This window comes from Oncorhynchus mykiss, chromosome 13 (assembly GCF_057628025.1).
Source record: "Oncorhynchus mykiss isolate SJ-2025 chromosome 13, ASM5762802v1, whole genome shotgun sequence".
NCBI classification, from domain to species: domain Eukaryota; kingdom Metazoa; phylum Chordata; class Actinopteri; order Salmoniformes; family Salmonidae; genus Oncorhynchus; species Oncorhynchus mykiss.
In genome coordinates this window covers 62492531-62514149 of record NC_143034.1, presented here as the reverse complement: position 1 = coordinate 62514149, position 21619 = coordinate 62492531, and the positions used below count along the sequence as shown (strand labels likewise).

Here is a 21619-nt window from a genome sequence, read left to right as displayed (position 1 = left end):
AAACAAATGGCCACTGGATTGATGCAAATAATGATGATATAATTCTGCCAAGCTGGCATAGGCTACTTTGCAGTTAACATTTCATTGAGAAGGTTTTTGTGGGAAGCCTTTCCTTCTCTACCAGAAGAAGGTAATCATTAGCCTCAACGCTAACGGCTACACAAAGTGTAGACCTGCGCGCGCTCCGCACGCATGCGCACAGAAACTGGGCAGTCCTGTGCTGTTTCTGAAAGTTGCGTGGAAATACGAATCACTGATGCATTTTGTTGATGTCTAATGATTCTCTTGGGCAAATGAATGCATTTTCTAACAAGTTGAAAGGATTTAGTTGATTTCCTCCTTAGTTCAAAACATTTTTGAATATTGTTGAATTTCGGTTTAAAGTCTGGATTCCGTGATTCCGTATTATATAGGGCCCTAGTCCATGAAGTTGTCATAAGTGTGAACATAGGATATGCCCTCTCCCCCCCCACAAGAGTGAAATATATGGGCTGGAAAGGAAATGTAAGCAAGGTTTGAGCTTTGTCAGTGTGTCACAACGTGGACATTTCTCTGTCTCCCGATGAATGAGCGGCACATTGACTTTATATAGTGTACCAAGAGGGTTCCCTTCGCTTACGGCCATACCAGCCTGAATACGCCCGATCTCGTCCGATCTCGGAAGCTAAGCAGGGTCGGGCCTGGTTAGTACTTGGATGGGAGACCGCCTGGGAATACCAGGTGCTGTAAGCTTTTTGCTCCAGTAGAGGGTACTCTTGTGTCATGCGTGGAGCAACTGCCTTTTATTTATCGCCCTAATAATGTTGTGTCTTTTTATTGGACTACATGCAGTTTGTTAGTGCTGCCCTGCCCTGATCAAATCCAATCATGGACAGTGCGTTTCCCTCGAAATGTAGGCACTACATTCAGCATTTGTTTTTAGACTGTCAATGTCTGTCGTCCATTAGGGCCCTGTAAAATCCCTTCAATGTTTTGCCTGACCCCCCCCCAAAAAAAAATTCCCCCTCTCCTCCGTTTACATTTCCCGGTTTACCGTTTATCCCTGCTTCTCCAGGTTTGCGCTCTCAAAAGCACACCTTTTTAATCGAAATATAACCTCCTCTACCAGAAGAGGCTCAGCACTAACGGCTACACAAAGTGTAGACATGCGCGCGCTCCGCAGGTATGCTCACAGACAGGCATGCACAAAGACTGGGCACTCCTGTGCCATTTCAGAAAGTTGCATGGAAATACGAATCACTGAATAATTTTGTTAATGTGTCATGATTCACTTGGGCAAATGAATGCCTAAATGATTACCGACCTGTAGCACTCATGTTTGTAGCCATGAAATGCTTTGAAAGGCTGGTCATGGCTCACATCAACACATCCTCGAAACCCTAGACCCACTCCAATTTGCATACCACACCAACAGATCCACAGATGATGCAAACTCTATTCCACCCCACATTGCCCTTTCACACTTAGACAAAAGGAACCGCTATGTGAGACTGCTGTTCATTGACAACAGCTAAGCTTTCAACACCATAGTGCCCTCAAAGCCCCTCACTAAGCTAAGGATCCTGGGACTAAACACCTCCCTCTGCAACTGGATCCTGGACATCCTGATGGGCCACCCCCAGGTGGTAAGGGTAGGTAACAACATCTGCCACGCTGATCCTCAACACAGGGGCCCCTAGGGGTGTGTGCTCAGTTCCCTCCTGTGCTCCCTGTTCACTCATGACAGCACTGCCAGGCACGACTCCAACAACATCATTAAGTTGGCCCAGCGTCGTCCGGGTTAGGGGAAGGTTTGCCCGGCAGGGATGTCCTTGTCCCATCATGCGCTAGCGACGGGCTGAGTGCAGTGGTTGCTGACAATGTCGCACAGTGTTTCCCCTGACACGTTGGTGCGGCTGGCTTCCGTGTTAAGTGGGCATTGTGTCAAGAAGCAGTGCGGCTTGTTTGGTTTGTGTTTTGGAGGACGCACGGCTCTTGACCTTCGCCTCTCCCGAGTCCATACGGGAGTTGCAGCGATGAGACAAGACTGTTACTACCAATTGGATACCAGGAACAAAACAATAAATGTTTGCTGATTACACAACAGTGTTAGGCCTGATCATCGACAACGTTGAGATCTCCCTATAGGGAGGATGTCAGAGACCTGACCGTGTGGTGCAAGGACAACAACCTCTCCCTCAATGTGATCAAGACAAAGGAGATGATCGTGAACTACAGGAAAAGGTGGACCGTGCACGCCCGCATTCTCATCGATGGGGCTGTAGTGGAGCAGGTTGAGAGCTTCAAGTTCCTTGGTGCCACATCATCAACTAACACGGTCCAAGCACACCCAGATAGTCGTGAAGAGGTCACGATAAAACCTATTCACCCTCAGGAGACTGAAAATATTTGGCATGGGTCCTCAGATCCTCAAAAGGTTTTACAGCTGCATCATTCCTTCGCTTATGGCCATACCAGTCTGAATTCGCCTGATTTCAGAAGCTAAGCAGATTTGGGCCTGGTTAGTACATGTATGGAAGACTGCCTGGGAAGACCAGGTGCTGTAAGCTTTTTGTCCAATGAAATGCACTGCAAGCAAATAGTGTAGTTTGTGTAGGCAATAGCAGCAGGAAATAAATTATACATTTTTCCCATTCTATATTGTTTTATTTTCAATACAAATGGACTGAAATTAAAGCGCTCTCATAAGTTCCTTTGCGTACACATCACAGATAAACTTAAATGGTCCACCCACACAGACAGTGCGGTGGAGAAGGTGCAACAGTGCCTCTTCAACCTCAGGAGGCTGAAGAAAGTTGTCTTGTCAACTAAAACCCTCAAACTTTTACAGATGCACAATTGAGAGCATCCTGTCGGGCTGTATCACCACCTGGTAAGGCAACAGCACCTCCCAAAACCGCAGGGCTCTCCAGAGGGTGGTGCGGTCTGCACAACGCATCACCAGGGACAAACTACCTGCCCTACAGGACATCTTCAGCACTCGATGTCACAGGAAGACCAAAAAGATCATCAAGGACAACAACCACCCAAGCCACTGCCTGTTCACTCCGCTGCCGTCCAGAAGGCGAGGTCAGTTCAGGTGCATCAAAGCTGGGACAGAGAGACTGAAAAACAGCTTTTATCTCAAGGCCATCAGACTGTTAAACAGCCATCACTAACACAGAGAGGCTGCTGCCTACATACATACTTGAAATCATTCACCATTCAAAGAAATGGATCACTAGTCACTTTAATAATGCCACTTTAATAATGTTTACATATCTTGCATTACTCATCTCATATGTATATACTGTATTTTATACCATATATTGCATCTTGCCTATGCCGCTCTGTAATTGCCCATCCATATATTTATATGTACATATTCTTATTAATTCCTTTACACTTGTGTGTATAAGGTAGTTGTGGAATTGTTAGATATTACTGCACTGTTGGAACTAGAAGCACAAACATTTCGCTACACTCGCAACAACAGCTGCTGTGTATGTGACCAATAGAATTTGATTTCATCTCTATAGATAATTAGAATAGGTAAGCCTACTGTAATGTTATAGGATTATCACACAGTGCAGAATTCATTAGAAATTGAATCACAAAAACATGTTCTTTACATTTTCCACAGTGTTGTAAATCTTGAGGACAGGACAACCTCTGGGTGTTGTTGAGTTCCACCTGGCATATGTTCTCTGCTGAGGTCACAGAGCTGAGGAATGCAGTGTGGAGTCTATACAATGAACGGAGACATACAGCTATGCATTTGGGACAGAGAGGCATGAGGGCGTGCATAACATTGACTCCCACACCTCAGTCCAGCTAGCCAAAATATTGGAATGGCGTTCTGGATCCAAGCTGGAATGTAATAAGAATACATTTGACATGTATATAGGAGCGTCTTGATACATTTGAGTCTCCACTTTGTGTTACACTGAAGTTCTTACAGGCCTGAAGAGAACATACGTTGCTTTTCCATTGCAATGTTTTATCAGAAATCAATTTCATACGGTCTCCCAACCAAACGTAGGTTTCAACTGCAGATTGATTTGAAAGCCAACACAAAGTTCTCTCAGTGTCCACAGAGTCTTTGCAAGACAGTCTCTTTATGGCCGAGATTAGCATGTAATCCCCTTTTATGGAGGGTTAGTGGATTTGGGGGTTGTTGGGAGTAGGGCAGGAAACTAGCCGTTATGTAAAAGCTATTAGCGGTCTGGAAGACAAAGCCCTATTATTGGCCTGAGAGGCGGTCCTCAAGGACATTTGAGGACTGAGGTGCTCGTTCAGAATTTGGGGGTGGGGGGCGAGATTTGTCCCTTGATCAGAATGACTAATTTGTCCTATAATACATGTAAAGCAGAATATGTAATATACTGTATGACACAAAAGTCGTCGTACCGGCTGTATTTCTGCCTGCTTGAACAGCGAATAGCTCAGATACACATGAAAACATTAAAATGACTCCGAGAATCGATAGAGCATCGCTCAGAGATACACAAATACGATATAACAAAAAATGGGTTTCCTTTAAGAGGCCATTTTAAGAGTACTGTAGGTCTACATGTGACGGTTGTCTACTTTGTACCCTTTATGATGGATTCTCACCATTTTCTCACTATAGTTTGTCAGTTCAAATGACTATTGCGGGAGATTAACGTGCCCTATTTAATACTAGACATTAAAACATGGAAGGAGGGCTGGCTGAGACAGCCCTCCAAGTAACTATGCAGTGACACGACGGTATAAATCTATGAAGCCTATTTTATCTAGCCAACATATAACCCACGTTTGCTTGGGCATGTTCTCTATGAGGCTGTTGTATGGGAAAAAATCATAACACCTCTGGCACAATTATTTTTTTTATTGGTTCACTGTAAGCACGTGTTAGTCATCATGGAGAACACTTGTAATGCTGATCTATGACATCTTACTATATAGGCTGCATTAATTACAGTTGTATATTACTATGAAATTGCCATTTGTAATAGTTCTCATTTTCATTATATCAAAGTATAGAATTAACAAATAGTTCAGCCAAATAATATCATTTCAAGTTGTAATTTGATGTAAAACACAAAATGGAAGTCAAGTTTGAGTCTCGGTCCAGGATAAGTAACGTCATAATGGACCCTGGTCGTAGAGGGAGAAAGGGCAACTTGAAGTCCATCATTGTTGATGTACAGCTGCATTTTGAACCCAGAGACTGTTATGGGGTTTATTCAAAACAGAACAGTCATGGAGGTGATGTGAATCTACAACAGAGAACATAGACCAGGGGATCAGTTAGAACAAGTTCTATCTTCCTGTTCTGAATAACTCCCGAAACAAAGAAGTAGGCTTTAACAGGTCATTCCTCAGCTGACCATTTGGCTACTGATCATCTAATCCAGATGGTATTTTCATCTAATACACACAACTCTAGTCCTGCTGCTTTTATGTATCTCCTTGTCAACATATTATTTATATTCCTTACGTCTGCCCTGAGACACCAAGTAGACAAGTATTTTGAATGGAGCAAAAAGGAAGTCAATATTGACAGGCTTTGTGTTTCTACTTTTCAGTCCATCACAAGTAAGAAACAGTAAACCCATCTGGCATACCAGACACCGAGAAGCATTGGACTTGAGATGGAAAAGATATGTATTGATCTGACCTCTTGTTCTTGGTTATCTGAAGTGTCTCAGTGTCTGTATGACCGACTCCACTGCGCCTACCCTCATTTGTTGTGGTCTAAAGGCAGGATATTGCTGAGCAGAGAACCACCAGTCTACCATATTTAGGGCTTTGAGATTAAGCACCTTTGGTTGAGGGATCCACAAATTAAAAGACAACTCACTGCAACCTTAATCATATATCTTCTTTTTTCTGTTGTGTTAACACATCCACTTACAAAAGTTTCACATTCAATTAAGAAGCACCTTATCATACTTTGAACCTCAGTGTCAGTCAAACTCAAAGCCAATGAACTTCTGAATCAGCATTCGCTACAACAACAATCACATTATAGATCTGGAATACAGTGACAAATGACAAATATTAGCAGAGAAATAAATACCATCTCATCGTCGAAATAATTGTCAAATACATTTTTTTTTTTAAAAGTATTTAAGTGTCCATCGGTCAGTGCAAAGCCGCGATGTGTCCTGTTGGCAGAGGTAGCTATAGGGACACACATTACACAAATGACCATGAAACAGTGAGAACAGACTGGGCCTTTTCCAGTGTTCACTTATGATTCTCTAGTATTACAGGCCAATCTATCTATAAATCAATGTTGACTACTATAGGCCCAACCTCCATAAATACACTACATGACCAAAAGTACAGGAATACCTGCTCGTCGAACATCTCATTCTAAAATCATGGGCATTATATGGAGTTGGTCCCGCCTTTGCTGCTATAACAGCCTCCACTCTTCTGTAAAGGCTTTCCACTAGATGTTAGAACATTGCTGTGGGGACTTGTTTCTATTCAGCCACAAGAGCATTAGTGAGGTCAGGCACTGATGTTGGGCCTGGCTGGTAGTCGGCGTTCTAATTAATCCCAAAGGCATTCGATGGGGTTGAGTTCAGGGCTCGGTGCAGGCCAGTCAAGTTCTTCCACACTAATCTCGACAAACCCTTTCTGTATGGACCTCACTTTGTGCACTGGGGCATTGTCATGTAGAAACAGGAAAGGGCCTTCCCCAAACTGTTGCCACAAAGTTGGAGGCACAGAATCATCTAAAATATAATTGTATGCTGTAGCGTTAAGATTTCCCTTCACTGAAACTGAAGGGTCTAGCCCAAACCTTAAAAAACAGCCCCAGACCATTATTCCTCTTCCACCAAACTTTACAGTTGCCACTATGCATTGGGGCAGGTAGCGTTCTCCTGGCATCCGCCAAACCCAGATTTGTCCGTCGGACTGCCAGATGGTGAAGCATGATTCATCACGCCAGAGAACGCGTTTCCACTGCTCCAGAGTCCAATGGCGTCGAGCTTCACACCACTCCAGCCAACGATTGGCAATCTTACGCTCCCGTCATGGAAACCCACGCTCGGTCATGGAAATTTCATGAAGCGCCTGACGAACAGTTATTGTGCTGACGTTGCTTCCAGAGGCAGTTTGGAACTCGGTAGTGAGCATTCGGCGTTGCCGTCCTGTGAGCTTGTGTGGCCTACCACTTCGCGGCTGAACCGTTGTTGCTCCTAGATGTTTTCACTTCACAATAACAGCACTTACAGTTGACCGGGGCAGCTCTGCCAGGGCAGAAATTTGATGAACTGACCTTTTGGAAAGGTGGCATCCTATGACGGTGCCACATTGAAAGTCACACAGCTCTTCAGTAAGGCCATTCTACTGCCAATGTGTGTCTATGGAGATTGCATGGCTGTGTGCTCGATTTTATACACCTGTGAGCAACAGGTGTGGCTGAAATAACCAAATCCACTAATTTGAAGGGGTATCCACATACTTTTGTGTGGAGATATAGATATATATAGTGCATCTATAAAGTACTCCATCTTGTCGAGTACTCTTAAGTTGGCATAATAAAAAGGTACACAAATGTAGTTAAATCTATAATTTGGCAATATGTACAGTGTGCACAAAAGGTATGGCTCCCACGACAGACTTAACACTAAGTGGATTGAACACAGACTGCTAGATAGTCTAAGCAAGTCCAAGATCTGTACAGTGGTGGTTCTGTACGTGGTAACAGCGTACAAACAAACACTTTCAAACCCAGCGTAGGCCTACTCATTAAGCTGCAAGACCAAATCTATGGTACATACACATACCATTCTAATTGCTATGGTTACTTGAATTTAGTAGAAAACAAAAGAATAGAAAAACCCTGGTTGCTAATATTACTGCACCCATTGACTTCAAGTGAAGAGGTGGTGCCATCTAATCGAGCTAAATGAGGCATAAGAGCAGTCGGATGCTAAGAGGTGATAGCATCAGGACTCAAACAATCCATTTATCAACCTTTGACCTGGAAATGTTTGCGTCAAAAACAAACTTGTAGATAAGGATGGAAAGTAGTCAAAGGGATGGACGGTAGATAAGAAAAGTGCTTATGAAACCATCGGAGCGTGTCGAGGTGATAGCGTTGACAGGATTGAAGGAGACAACAGGGCACATGTTGTATAAGAGGTACAGGTGTTAGTGCACGTGCGCGCACACACACACACACACAAAACACCCTTTGGAATCTGCTATTTGAGGCCCTCTCCTATAGCAATATCCTATTGAGCAGTCCATTCAAAGGTGCAGAAAGAACAAATACTGCCATCACTGTCCCCAGAGTCAATGACCCGGACTCGGCCACTTGTTCTCACTTAGGTCCTCTTTGGTCTTCTGGATGCAGGTGAAGATCTCCTGGAAAAGGGCCTTGTACTCCGGCTGAGGCCCGTTGTCTTCGGGGACAGCTGGGAGCCCGATGGAGGTGGCCGAGCTTGAGAGGCGCCGTTGGGGGTAACTGACAGTGCCGTGGGAACTGTGGGGTGTCTGCACGGCCTTGTGACTGAGCCCGTCTGCCCCCAGCTGGCAGCGCCGCAGAAGCTCCTCGTATTTGACCTGCAGGAGGCAAACGTTCAGTCACTCATCGGCAACTTTCCACACTGTATAACAAACTCAAATTACTGCATAAAAATGTCATTTGCTTCACCTCCTAGACCTTTTGTTTGTCATTCTTATTCAGAGGGCACATCGTAGACAAATGGAAATAGTTTCACCCTCGGTCTTTGTGTTGATTATGCAATAATGAGAAATGAAAACCTTTACCTGCAGTGCACTATACTGGGCGTCCACCTCATTGAGCAGGGAGATTCCTCTCTGCTTCACCGCCTCTGCTCTTCTGATACATGTACGTTCATGCCCCCGCCGGATGTCGTCTGCTAGTGTCCCCTTCAGAACACTTTCGCTGTTGCACCTCTGCAGGCTGCGCCTCCCCTGCTCCCCCACTTCCTCCTCCTTTTGTACCAGACTGGGCTTCTCCTCTGGGGCGAAGAAGACAGTGTCAGGCAGCAGTAGCCGGTCAGGTCTCCTGACGCTGGTGGAGTAGAGTATTGTCTTTATTATGCCGAATATACAAACAACATGTACCAAGTATGATTAGAAAGTGTCATGATCGTACCTGTTGGCGTAGTCGGCCTGCCACAGCTGCCGTAGCTCCTCCACCTCTGCCTCCAGCTCCCTCTGCCTAGCCCGGCAGCCCTCCAGCAGGGCCAGCCGCTGCTCCAGAGCCCCGTTCTCCCTGGCAGTCAGCTCAGTCTCCTGTTCCGCTGCCTCCCGCTTCCCCCGCTCAGAGGCCAGAACAGCCTGCAGGGTCTGGATGGAGCGCTGGAGCACAGAGTTCTCCTCATCGGGGTCTGGGTCCTGACAGGACTCCTTCCTTGCTGGCCAGGAATGCTCCACACGCAGGCTCTCATAGGCCATGTACCTGGGACAGGGAAAAGGACTAAAGGTTCAACACGATGGTGAAAGTGGTTATAGAGGCCTGTTTTTTATCATGTACAGTACCAGTCAAAAGTTTGGACACCTACTCATTCAAGGGTTTTTCTTTATGACTATTTTCTACATTGTATAATAGTGAAGACATCAAATCTATGAAACAACACATCTGGAATCATGTATTAACCAACAAAAGTGTTCATCAAATATATATTATATTTGAGATTCTTCAAAGTAGCAACAGTTTGCCTTGACAGCTTTGCACACTCATTCTCTCAACCAGCTTCATGAGGTAGTCACCTGGAATGCATTTAAATGATCAGGTGTACCTAGTTAAAAGTTCATATGTGGAATTTCTTTCTTTCTTAATGAATGCGTTTGAGCCAATCAGTTGTGTTGTGACAAGGTAGGGGTGGTATACAGAAGATAGCCCTATTTGGTAGAAGACCAAGTCCATATTATGGAAAGAACAGCTCATATAAGCAAAGAGAAACAACAGTCCATCATTACTTTAAGACATCAGTCAATGTGGAAGGTCAGTCAATGTAGAAAATTAAGAATTTTGAACGTTTCTTCAAATGCAGTCGCAAAAACCATCAAGGGCTATGATGAAACTGGCTCATGAGGACCGCCACAGGAAAGACCCAGAGCTACTTCTGCTGCAGAGGATAAGTTCATTAGAGTTACCAGCCTCAGATTGCAGCCCAAATAAATGCTTCAGAGTTCAAGTAACAGACATCTCAACATCAACTGTTCAGAGGAGACTGCGTGAATCAGGCCTTCATGGTCCAATTGCTGCAAAGAAACCACTACTAAAGGACACCACTAAGAAGAGACTTGCTTGGGCCAAGAGACACGAGCAATGGACATTAGACTGGTGGAAATGTGTCCTTAGGTCTGATGAGTCCATATTTGAGATTTTTGGTTCCAACCGCCTTGTCTTTATGAGATGCAGAATAGGTTAACGGATGATCTCTGCATGTGTGGTTCCCACCGTGAAGCATGGAGGAGGTGGTGTGATGCTGCTTTGCTTGTGACACTGTCAGTGATTTATTTAGAATAATTCAAGGCACACTTAGGAACAGGAAGAGGAGTTAGAAGCTATATGCTCTGTGTTATGGTCCCAAGGACCCATTGATGTGGGGTTGATTAACCAGCATGACTACCACAGCATTCTGCAGTGATATGCCGTCCCTTCTGGTTTGAGCCTAGTGGGACTATCATTTGTTTTTCAACAGGACAATGACCCAACACACCTCCAGGCTGTGTAAGGGCTATTTGACCAAGAAGGAGAGGGATGGCGTGCTGCATCAGATAACCTGGCATCCACAATCACCCGACCTCAACCCAATTGAGATGGTTTGGGATGAGTTGGAACGCAGAGTGAAGGAAAAGCAGCCAACAAGTGCTCAGCATATGTGGAAACTTCAAGACTGTTGGAAAAGCATTCCAGGTGAAGCTGGTTGAGAAAATGCCAAGAGTGTGCAAAGCTGTCATCAAGGCAAAGGGTGGCTACTTTGAAGAATCTCAAATATATTTTGATTTGTTTAACACCTTTTTGGATACTACATGATTCCCTGTGTGTTATTTCATAGTTTTGATGTTTTCACTACTATTCTACAATGCAGAATATAGTACAAATAAAGAAAAACCCTTGAATAGTAGGTGTCCAAACTTTTGACAGGTACTGTATGTGCTTTATCAGTGGTTTTGTATTGCATGCTAAAACAGGCTACTAAACTATGTGTGTATGTTAGTGTGTGTATACAGGCTATACTTAACCTCCTCTGAAAGATTTATCTGCAGGGGATTATGTCCGAAAAGCCTTGGCCCAGATTAGGTGGTCTGGGTCTGGGGACGCCCAGTCAGCACACGGCTGATAATGGCGGTAATACATAGTCATTAGACTATGGACCCATCTCAATAGTCAAGTGTCTCTCTGCCTGTCTCCTTTACTTAATATGTACTGAAAGGGAATACACAGTATGCAGATCACTAGAAGGGGAAGAGATGAGAAGAGGCTCTATGACTGCTGGTTTGACACCATTGATGATTGATAGTGCAGTTTCTATAAAAACTTTCAGAAAGGCCAGACGCACAATTCCTGGAATGATGTACTTTAACTTGGCCAGTGACAAACATTCAGGCTAGCTGAAGTAGAACATTCCTTTCAAGGCACATGCTTGTTACTGTACTTTAAAAATAACATTTATGGTAACTTCCTCTGTTTATTGTTTGTTATTGTGTTCCCTCTCTTAGCATGCACATAATCTCCAAATTGTTTAGTTACTATAATCCGAGTGCAGGAAATTAGTGTTCACGGTGACCATTCCCACTGCAGAATAAGGCCAGCTCATTTGGTTTCCATCTCCATCTACTCTCTTCTCAGCCTAGTCTTGGTTTGCATGGTTGAGATGAGAATTAAATTGATCAACATTGATTTGAGCTGAATAAAGCTGAACACATCTGGTTTTGTGGCGGAATGGATGTTTTAGACTAACAATAACATTAGCGGTTTGTTGGCACCAGGTTCAATTGTACAGCTGCAGGACACATACATGCACACACTCACTTGTCTTTCTGCAGGTCATACAGCTCCCTGAGGCAGGACACACTCTGTGCTCCGAGGTTGTGTCTCTGTTCGGCCAGTTCTCTCCTGCTCCGGTCAGACTGCGCTGTCCTCAGCTCCTCCACCTGGGTCTGCAAGTCCTCCATGTGGGTCTCAAGACTGTTGATCGTTTCTGTCAGGCTGAGAGAGAGGACAAGCATAGAAGTGGTTCGAATTACTGAGCTTTGTGGAGAAAATGTATTTAGCCAAAACCTTGCCTCTTAGTAAATTTGGCATCTAAGTATTTATACTGGGGGTAAAAATGTTTACAGCTACTATTTTCAGAAAGGAATCAAAGTCCTGAGTCTCACCAGTTGATCCTCTGCTGGGCGACGCGGTTGTCCAGAATCAGCCTGTGGTTGCCCTGCTCCAGGTCTCTGGCCGCCACATCTAGCTGCTCGTATACCTTAGCATGCTGGTCATTCATTTGCCTCAGCAAATCCACCTGCTTAGTCAGGTACTGGGAGGAGGTCAAATGTAATTGCCATTGAAATAGGATGGATAGAACAGTTTTTGGGTCCACTAATAGGGTCCAGCATTTGTCAGGTGATAGAGTTTTTACTGTATGTAAGTATTGATCAAGCATATAATTATGGTTCCATTATGACTGCTACAGTATGCAAGTCCTCTCATTCTTCGATTCTCAGAACAATGATCCATTACGAAACAGGTCAGTGAAGAGGACCAGTAGCACCGAACACACTTTTGAACTGGCAAAACACTGTGGCTTTGTGACCAGAATACTTTATGCAAGCATGGAGCTGGGACATATACCACTTAGCATTATCAGGATGGGTCACTGCCACTTGTTGAAGGACTCCTAAGTGATCCCCGTGTGCCCTCGAATTTAGGCTTAACCATCACGACTAATTCAAATCATTAGATTTTGATATTAACTGACTGGCAGACGAGGCATAGGAGGATAAAGCCCTAACCCACATCACTCAGGGATCTCCTTCAGAGAGACACTTCAGTTGAAAAATACATCAATGGAACTTTGAGCTGGTTCAATTACATGTGAAAGATTTATTTAATTATTTTTTTCACCTTTATTTAACCAGGTAGGCTAGTTGAGAACAAGTTCTCATTTACAACTGAGACCTGGCCAAGATAAAGCATAGCAGTGTGAACAGATAACAGATTTACACGGAGTAAACAATAAACAAGTCAATAACACAGTAAAAAAAAAAAGATAGAGTCTATATACATTGTGTGCAAAAGGCATGAGGTAGGTGAATAATTACAATTACAAGATACTTTACTGATCTTGCAGTCAAAAATGTACAAAGATCTTAAGAGTCCAAAGTGAAAAACAATAGCAGTGTCACAATACTGACAGATGAGTAACACAGTCACAGTAGTTGAATAGGTGACAATAGTACCTTGAACTTTACATATCTATCTAACCATTACCTGAAAATAAAAAGCCTATATTCCTCTGTTAAAGGATCCAATCCTTTTTTAAATTTTTCACCTAAAATGACATACCCAAATATAACTGTCTGTAGCTCAGGACCTGAAGCAAGGATATGCATATTCTTGATACCATTTGAAAGGAAACACTTTGAAGTTTGTGGAAATGTGAAATTAATGTAGGAGAATAGAACACAATAGATCTGGTAAAAGATAATACAAATAAAAAAACATGCGGTCTCTTTTTGTTCCATCATCGTTGAAATGCAAGAATAAGCCCATTACATGACTTAGAACTCTAGGCGCAATTTAGATTTTGGTCACTAGATGGCAGCAGTACATGTGCAAAGTTTTAGACTGATCCAATGAACCGTTGCATTACTGTTCAAAATGTTGCATCAAGTCTGCCCAAATGTGCCTAAATCGGTTAATTGAAACGTTTAAGTTCATAACTGTGCACTCTCCTCAAACAATAGCTTGGTATTATTTCACTGTATTAGGTACTCTAAATTAGACAGTGCAGTTGGATTAACAAGAATTTATGTCCTGGAAAATGTCCTTGTTACTTACAGCGTCATGCTAATCACATTAGCGCACGTTAGCTCAACCGTCCAGCGGGGAGGGGGGGGGCACCGATCCTGTAGAGGTTTTAACCCTCTAGTCTAAGACCTCTGTCTTGACGTTTAACCCCAGGATGTCCGACTATTACTGACTGTACCGTTCTATTTTAATTACTGGAGAGACCATCTAACTGACAGCTGGTCAACAAAGGACCTTAAAATTCTTTACAGTGCTTATTATGAGGCCAATGCCTTCAGTGCTTAGAATTGTAATCCCATGTATCTGACCATATCTATATGTGGTGTCTGTACCTGGTCTTAGGCTCCTCTTGGGCTATTCCACGGTAACAGAATGATGGTCTGTGCCGTCATTCTGTTACCAAACGTTGCCTCTGCACTGTTCTTCAAGTAAATGTGTTTTTGTAATTTTCTGTGGAAATTGTTAAAAGTTGTCCTTGTACATGAAGTTGTACGTTTTATTTTTTTAACTTTGCGATCATTGGTTTTTATTTTACGTACATTTGAAAGTGGAAAATTGGGAGTCTCAGCATCATTCTGTTACTGTGGAATTGCCATTTTTGGTTCATGTTAAAATCCCCTGTGGTTGGTTGTGTGCTGAACGAACACGTTTGCACCTGAACACCCTTTGAATGCATCACCTGTTTGTGTGAACTCGTTGAGACTGCTCACCGAACACATACTGCTTGTTCCACCATGGTCGCCCAAAGCTAGCACCTGCGCAGTGCACATATTCTCTAATCTTTGTACAGATCTGTTGTTCATACTTATTTGTTTGGAAATTACTGTACAAATCAGACCTGTGCCGCATACCCGGCGCCTATAGCGCAAGTCGACCCTTGTGAACAAGCAAGGAGTTCATACTTAAGTGGTCACTAGTCAGGATGATGGAGGAAAGGCAGAAAGGTCTGATATGAAAATGTAATGTTGTTTGTACCACCACCCTAACTGAGAACATGTGTGTGTGTGAGTACTCAGCAGGATACATCCCGTGAATATAGTGAGGGTACTATTAGGCATCCCCAAAATGTAGGTCGTTAAACACACCATCATATATCATGAGGTGCGAGGCAGGAAAGAGCATTTGCGCACCAAGTTCTCTTAGGCTATGCTGTCTAAACACAGCCTTAGATACTCTGTGTTGAGAGGCAGGATAACATCAGTAGTAACTATGTGAAAGTTCACTACCTTGACTAAGCCTTTGGCTACTGAAGGAAGCATAAAGCCGTTGGCCACTGCTCTCCTTACAGAGAGGAGGTGAAAGGTGTCCTAAAGGTGCCTTAAAGATAGTTAGACAAATACCTGTCCATGCAATGCACCATGCCAAGGACCAATTAAGTAATGAGCTAATCCAGACAGGCTTTCACTTGATCCCATTTAACAAGAGGAAACTAACGATCGGAAGAGCCTGACAAGAAAAGAGATTTGCGGGAGAGATTTGTCAATGTGGACTTTCGGCTCCCATTGGTGGACTTGCTGGTCTGTGCGTAGGGTTGTTTCCTAATGACGTCATACAGTTGAGCTAAGCTTCTTATTGCTTTTGAACACCGAAGTCCTGTTTTTGTTTACATACAGGACAGGTGCCGTTCCTTTGGAAAGTATTCAGACCCCTTGACTTTTTCCACATTTTGTTATGTTACAGCCTTATTCTAAAATGGATTAACTACAAAACAAACAAAAAATCCTCAGCAATCTACACAGAATACCCCATAATGACAAAGTGAAAACAGGTTTAGACATTTTGGCAAATGGATTCAAATAAAAAACAGAAATACCTTATTTACATAAGTATTCAGACCCTTTGCTACGAGACTCGAAATTGAGCTCATGTGCATCCTGTTTCCATTGATCATGCTTGAGATTTGTCCAATCAAGTTGTAGACACTCAATTAAATTGATTGGACATGATTTGGAAAGGCACATACAGTGCCTTGCGAAAGTATTCGGCCCCCTTGAACTTTGCGACCTTTTGCCACATTTCAGGCTTCAAACATAAAGATATAAAACTGTATTTTTTTGTGAAGAATCAACAACAAGTGGGACACAATCATGAAGTGGAACGACATTTATTGGATATTTCAAACTTTTTTAACAAATCAAAAACTGAAAAATTGGGCGTGCAAAATTATTCAGCCCCTTTACTTTCAGTGCAGCAAACTCTCTCCAGAAGTTCAGTGAGGATCTCTGAATGATCCAATGTTGACCTAAATGACTAATGATGATAAATACAATCCACCTGTGTGTAATCAAGTCTCCGTATAAATGCACCTGCACTGTGATAGTCTCAGAGGTCCGTTAAAAGCGCAGAGAGCATCATGAAGAACAAGGAGCACACCAGGCAGGTCCGAGATACTGTTGTGAAGAAGTTTAAAGCCGGATTTGGATACAAAAAGATTTCCCAAGCTTTAAACATCCCAAGGAGCACTGTGCAAGTGATAATATTGAAATGGAAGGAGTATCAGACCACTGCAAATCTACCAAGACCTGGCCGTCCCTCTAAACTTTCAGCTCATACAAGGAGAAGACTGATCAGAGATGCAGCCAAGAGGCCCATGATCACTCTGGTTGAACTGCAGAGATATACAGCTGAGGTGGGAGACTCTGTCCATAGGACAACAATCAGTCGTATATTGCACAAATCTGGCCTTTATGGAAGAGTGGCAAGAAGAAAGCCATTTCTTAAAGATATCCATAAAAAGTGTTGTTTAAAGTTTGCCACAAGCCACCTGGGAGACACAGCAAACATGTGGAAGAAGGTGCTCTGGTCAGATGAAACCAAAATTGAACTTTTTGGCAACAATGCAAAACGTTATGTTTGGCGTAAAAGCAACACAGCTGAACACACCATCCCCACTGTCAAACATGGTGGTGGCAGCATCATGGTTTGGGCCTGCTTTTCTTCAGCAGGGACAGGGAAGATGGTTAAAATTGATGGGAAGATGGATGGAGCCAAATACAGGACCATTCTGGAAGAAAACCTGATGGAGTCTGCAAAAGACCTGAGACTGGGACGGAGATTTGTCTTCCAACAAGACAATGATCCAAAACATAAAGCAAAATCTACAATGGAATGGTTCAAAAATAAACATATCCAGGTGTTAGAATGGCCAAGTCAAAGTCCAGACCTGAATCCAATCGAGAATCTGTGGAAAGAACTGAAAACTGCTGTTCACAAATGCTCTCCATCCAACCTCACTGAGCTCGAGCTGTTTTGCAAGGAGGAATGGGAAAAAAAGTCTCTCGATGTGCAAAACTGATAGAGACATACCCCAAGCGACTTACAGGTATGTAATCGCAGCAAAAGGTGGCGCTACAAAGTATTAACTTAAGGGGGCTGAATAATTTTGCACGCCCAATTTTTCAGTTTTTGATTTGTTCAAAAAGTTTGAAATATCCAATAAATGTCGTTCCACTTCATGATTGTGTCCCACATGTTGTTGATTCTTCACAAAAAAATACAGTTTTATATCTTTATGTTTGAAGCCTGAAATGTGGCAAAAGGTCACAAAGTTCAAGGGGGCCAAATACTTTCGCAAGGCACTGTATCTGTATATATAAAAAGGTCCCACAGTTGACAGGGCATGTTCAAGGCACAGATCTGGGGACGGGTACCAAAAACAATTCTGCAGCATTGAAGGTCCCCAAGAAAAGTGGCCTCCATCCTTAAATGGAAGAAGTTTGAAACCACCTAGAGCTGGCCACCCTGCCAAACTGAGCAATCGGGGGAGAAGGGCCTTGGTCAGGGAGGTGACCAAGAACCCGATGGTCACTGACAGTAAAAGGCACATGACAGCTTGCTTGGAGTTTGCCAAAAGGCACCTAAAGGACTCAGACCATGAGAAACAATATTCTCTGGTCTGATAAAACCAAGATTCAACTCTTTGACCTGAATGCCAAGCGTCACGTCTGGAGGAAACCTGGCACCATCCCTATGGGGAAGCATGGTGGTGGCAGCATCATGCTGTGGGGGTGTTTTTTAGCAGCAGAGACTGGGAGAATAGTCAGGATCAAGAGAAAGTACAGAGAGATCTTTGATGAAACCCTGCTCCAGAGTGCTCAGGACCTCAAACTGGCGCAAAGGTTCCCCTTCCAACAGAACAATGACCCTATGCACACAGCCAAGGACAAGTCTTAAGTCTCTGAATGTCCTTGAGTGGCCCAGCCAGAACCCAGACTTGAATATCTCTGGAGTGACCTGAAAATAGCTGTGCAGCTATAGCTGTCCCAATCCAGAGCTTGAGTAAGAATGGGATAAACGCCACAAATAGAGTGTCGATATCCGCACTTATAAACCCAGGGTCGTTACACTACTCCCTCCTTTCAAAGAGCGTGTCCTCGCGCTAGCTTGCGACTCTACGCTCACCGGCCAAGCACACGCACTGCTGTCGTGGATGCAAGGTCTGATCCCTTCTAACACCAATGTAATGAAACAGGCAGAGAGCAGGCCTCGAACCCTCGACCTTCTAGCCCGAAGTCCAGTGCGCTATCGACTGTGCCACAAAAGCATGGTCATGCAGAAGAGTCGATATCAGTGCTTATAAACCCAGGGTCGTTACACTACTGAGAGTCTGAATACTTATGTAAATGTGTTTTATTTTTTATGAATTAGCCAAAATTGAGAAGAAAAAAAAATAATTTGCTGTCATTATGGGGTATTATGTATAGATTGATGAGGGGGAAAAAAACAATACATTTTAGAATAAGGCTGTAACCTAACAAAATGTGTAAAAAGTTGTGGGGTCTGAATACTTTCCGAAGGACAGGTTAGCTAAGACCAAGTCAGTTTGGTGAATGAATGTAGGGCTACTCCAGTAGTACAGTATCTGCAACTGGTAATTTATTAACAAGCAATATTCCAGCCATAGTGACCTTCAGAGCAAGGTTTAAAAAGTGATTAATTCATATTACACATCTTATATTGCCGACTGATTCTAAATCAGTGGCAAATTGTAACCTACAATGTGGTGTGTGTGTTTGTATTGTATTGTAAGCCTAGTATGTAAGCACATGCTAGGCTCTCAGTGGCCTAGTATGATTATATTTAGACTAGCTACCTCAATCTCCTGCAGCTGCTCCTGGTTGGTGGAGTACATCTGCTGCAGCCCCTGCTCCAACTCATGGTTCCGGTCCAGCAGGGTCTTACCCAGCTGAGCCGCCAAATGGAGATCTGTAAATAGATACAGGCAAACAAAACACATTCATTGTACATGTAACAGGGTGGTTATGTTTCCAACTTGCCTCTAAAGAAAGGTGCATTTAATGTTCAAACATTCTTATTGGTTGGTTCAATTCCGATGACAATAAGGCCTGTTGTTATTGGCCCCGCTTTCAGAAAGGGGGAGATCGCGAACGTCAGGTCTCCCCAGTATGAAAATGTGACGCAAGGGGTAGGTCACGTTCTGAATACTGTTTTCTATATTTTACAATGTGTTGCTGATTTATACATGTGTGGGTATATGGTACCTGTTCGGGATTGAGTGGCTTTCTGGGATGTGCTTTGGTATACGATTGCTGTATATAAATAAGTGTGTTAGCTAGCATGCACCGATGTAATGGTCACATACGCCCACTGCTAACAGATGTTTTCATGCTACAGATTTTACCATCGACAGCCATCAACATCATTAAGCACTGCACAACTAACGTGCTCTTTCCTATTTAACAACAGATAATAAATAATGCTCAACTGGGACCACTGGCTGGGGTGATTTATTTGGACAAAACACAACGCAAGGAGAGTACGATTATCACTGTGACATATACACACACTAAACATGGATCAGTTCACACTTTCACAAATGTGTACACACAGTATGTTAGGCTCCTTCAGTCCAATATTGGGCTAACATTACTCCTTTTAGTCCAAGGTCCTTACATGTTCTGTTTAAAGGTGAATTGGCTATGGAAGCCAAAACAGCCCAAAACTCAATCTAAATCGATTCTCAATTGCAGTATGGTTCTAGAAACATAAATCCATCTACTTTCATATCACATCAATATTATTTCCAAATGCAAAATACACACTTACTGCACATAGATTTAAGCGGTTTTAACACAGTTGCAGCCGACAGTATTTTTCAGTGACAACACGTTTGTGGCGTCTGACTTCCGTTTACACACGTGTTCGGAGACGCAGATAGCTAATTTGCACAGGTAGTCCACCTGTTTTCTGTAAACAAGCACTGTAACATGGAAATATGGCTGTGTGGGAACCCTAACAAAATAAAGGTGTATCAATTTAACCTTTTGTTTTGTATAACGAGAACGTCTAGCAACCCAAAAGGTTGCAAGTTCGAATCTCATTGCGAATAACTTGAGTATTTTAGCAACTTTTTCAACTACTTACTACTTTAAGCTACTTTGCATGTTAGCTAACCCTTAACCTTAACCCCTTTAGCCAACCCTTCATTTAAACTAACCCCCTAACCTAGCTAACGTTAGCATCCTAGCCACCTAACTAGAATTCGTAACATATATTGTAAAGTCATAACATATTGTACATTTTGTAAATTCATAACATTACAAATTATAATTCCGAACATATCATACAAAATGGGTGATGGACATCCACAAATTAATACATAATATACGAAACGTATCATACTAAATGGAGTATATTGGATTTACATACAGAATAATACAAAATGCTCTGAGACCAGGTTGCAGCCAGCCACGTAATGTAATGAGTGTCATGATCAACAACATACAGGTAGGTGCATAATAATCATGCAGTACACATATACATGCAAATAGTGCCCAAACAAACCACAAAAACTGTAGCCTGCACACACAAAACACAACAATCAACACATGGGAAGTGACAGCCTCAGGATATCCTGGCAACAAGAAGGTTCTCAGTAATTCTCAATATAGACCCCACTATTACTGACTGTGTGAGTGTCACAAGAGTGTTACCATTTACAATAAGATAATGTGTTCGATACAAATCACTCATTTTGATGAGACTTTAATTTAAAAAAATTTGTTTTCAAAATGGAATGGATGTGGGTCTATGAAAATGGTATCCTTTGAGACTTGCGGTTGCAATGTTGGCAATTAATTGCATGTCTGCCACTGAAAATGTAAATCAGCCTACGTGCAATAACCGTGAGGCTATTCACTGATTTTGTCTAGGACAGTTTAAAATAACCTTGTAATTATTTTCCAATCTGTAACCTCAGATGACTGTAGAATAGTGGAGTCGTATTGCAATAGGAGGCTGGTGATTGTTCCCTCTCAGCTGCGGCTGTTTAGGACGCAACCAAGCTATCCCTCCCTTCAACGCCCGCAACACAAGTCTCTTACCGTGCTCAAGGTCCTGTTTGCCATACCATGGCTCCTCATCCTTGAGTTCAAACTCTTCCTCCACTATCATATCGGTCAGCATTTCCACTGACAATTTTATTCCAATAGAGTGCACGCTCCACCCGGCAGAATCGTAAAACACCGGTGTGATAAACAGCCTGGAGTGACCAGACAATATCCTCTGGTGTCTTTCTGCAGCAACGTGGCAATCTGCGCAGCCGGAGAACGAACTCAGCCCCTAAGTAAAAAGCAACACTACTTTTTTAATGACACTTCATTGACCAAT

The 21619-nt window shown here is 43.0% G+C and overlaps 1 protein-coding gene, 1 non-coding gene and 1 pseudogene across 2 annotated transcripts; 2 read left to right on the top strand and 1 right to left on the bottom strand.

Annotated features, from left to right (window-relative positions):
- Positions 1-613: 613 nt before the first annotated feature.
- Positions 614-732, top strand: LOC118937900 (5S ribosomal RNA). Its single transcript, XR_005035309.1, has one exon. It is a non-coding gene; the product is annotated as a 5S ribosomal RNA (ribosomal RNA).
- Positions 733-2440: 1708 nt separating this feature from the next.
- On the top strand, positions 2441-2549 carry LOC118937978 (5S ribosomal RNA; annotated as a pseudogene).
- A 2288-nt stretch (positions 2550-4837) lies between these two features.
- On the bottom strand, positions 4838-21568 carry cdr2a (cerebellar degeneration-related protein 2a). Its single transcript, XM_036941489.2, has 7 exons — positions 21334-21568; positions 19083-19195; positions 12349-12497; positions 12002-12178; positions 9113-9418; positions 8761-9028; positions 4838-8553 (listed from the first exon to the last, which is right to left on the bottom strand). The coding sequence occupies exons 1-7, from the start codon at positions 21413-21415 to the stop codon at positions 8284-8286; spliced, it is 1365 nt and encodes a 454-aa protein (XP_036797384.2). The 5' UTR covers positions 21416-21568; the 3' UTR covers positions 4838-8283.
- Between the last annotated feature and the right edge of the window lie 51 nt (positions 21569-21619).

Excerpts from the sequence above, each read along its gene's own strand:
- cdr2a (XM_036941489.2), bottom strand. The coding sequence starts at position 21,415 with ATGCTGACCGATATGATAGTGGAGGAAGAGTTTGAACTCAAGGATGAG. Across the intron at positions 19,196-21,333 it reads CAAACAGGACCTTGAGCACG|ATCTCCATTTGGCGGCTCAG; the intron begins GTAAGAGACTTG and ends ATCTATTTACAG. Across the intron at positions 12,498-19,082 it reads AGCAGCTGCAGGAGATTGAG|TACCTGACTAAGCAGGTGGA; the intron begins GTAGCTAGTCTA and ends ACCTCCTCCCAG.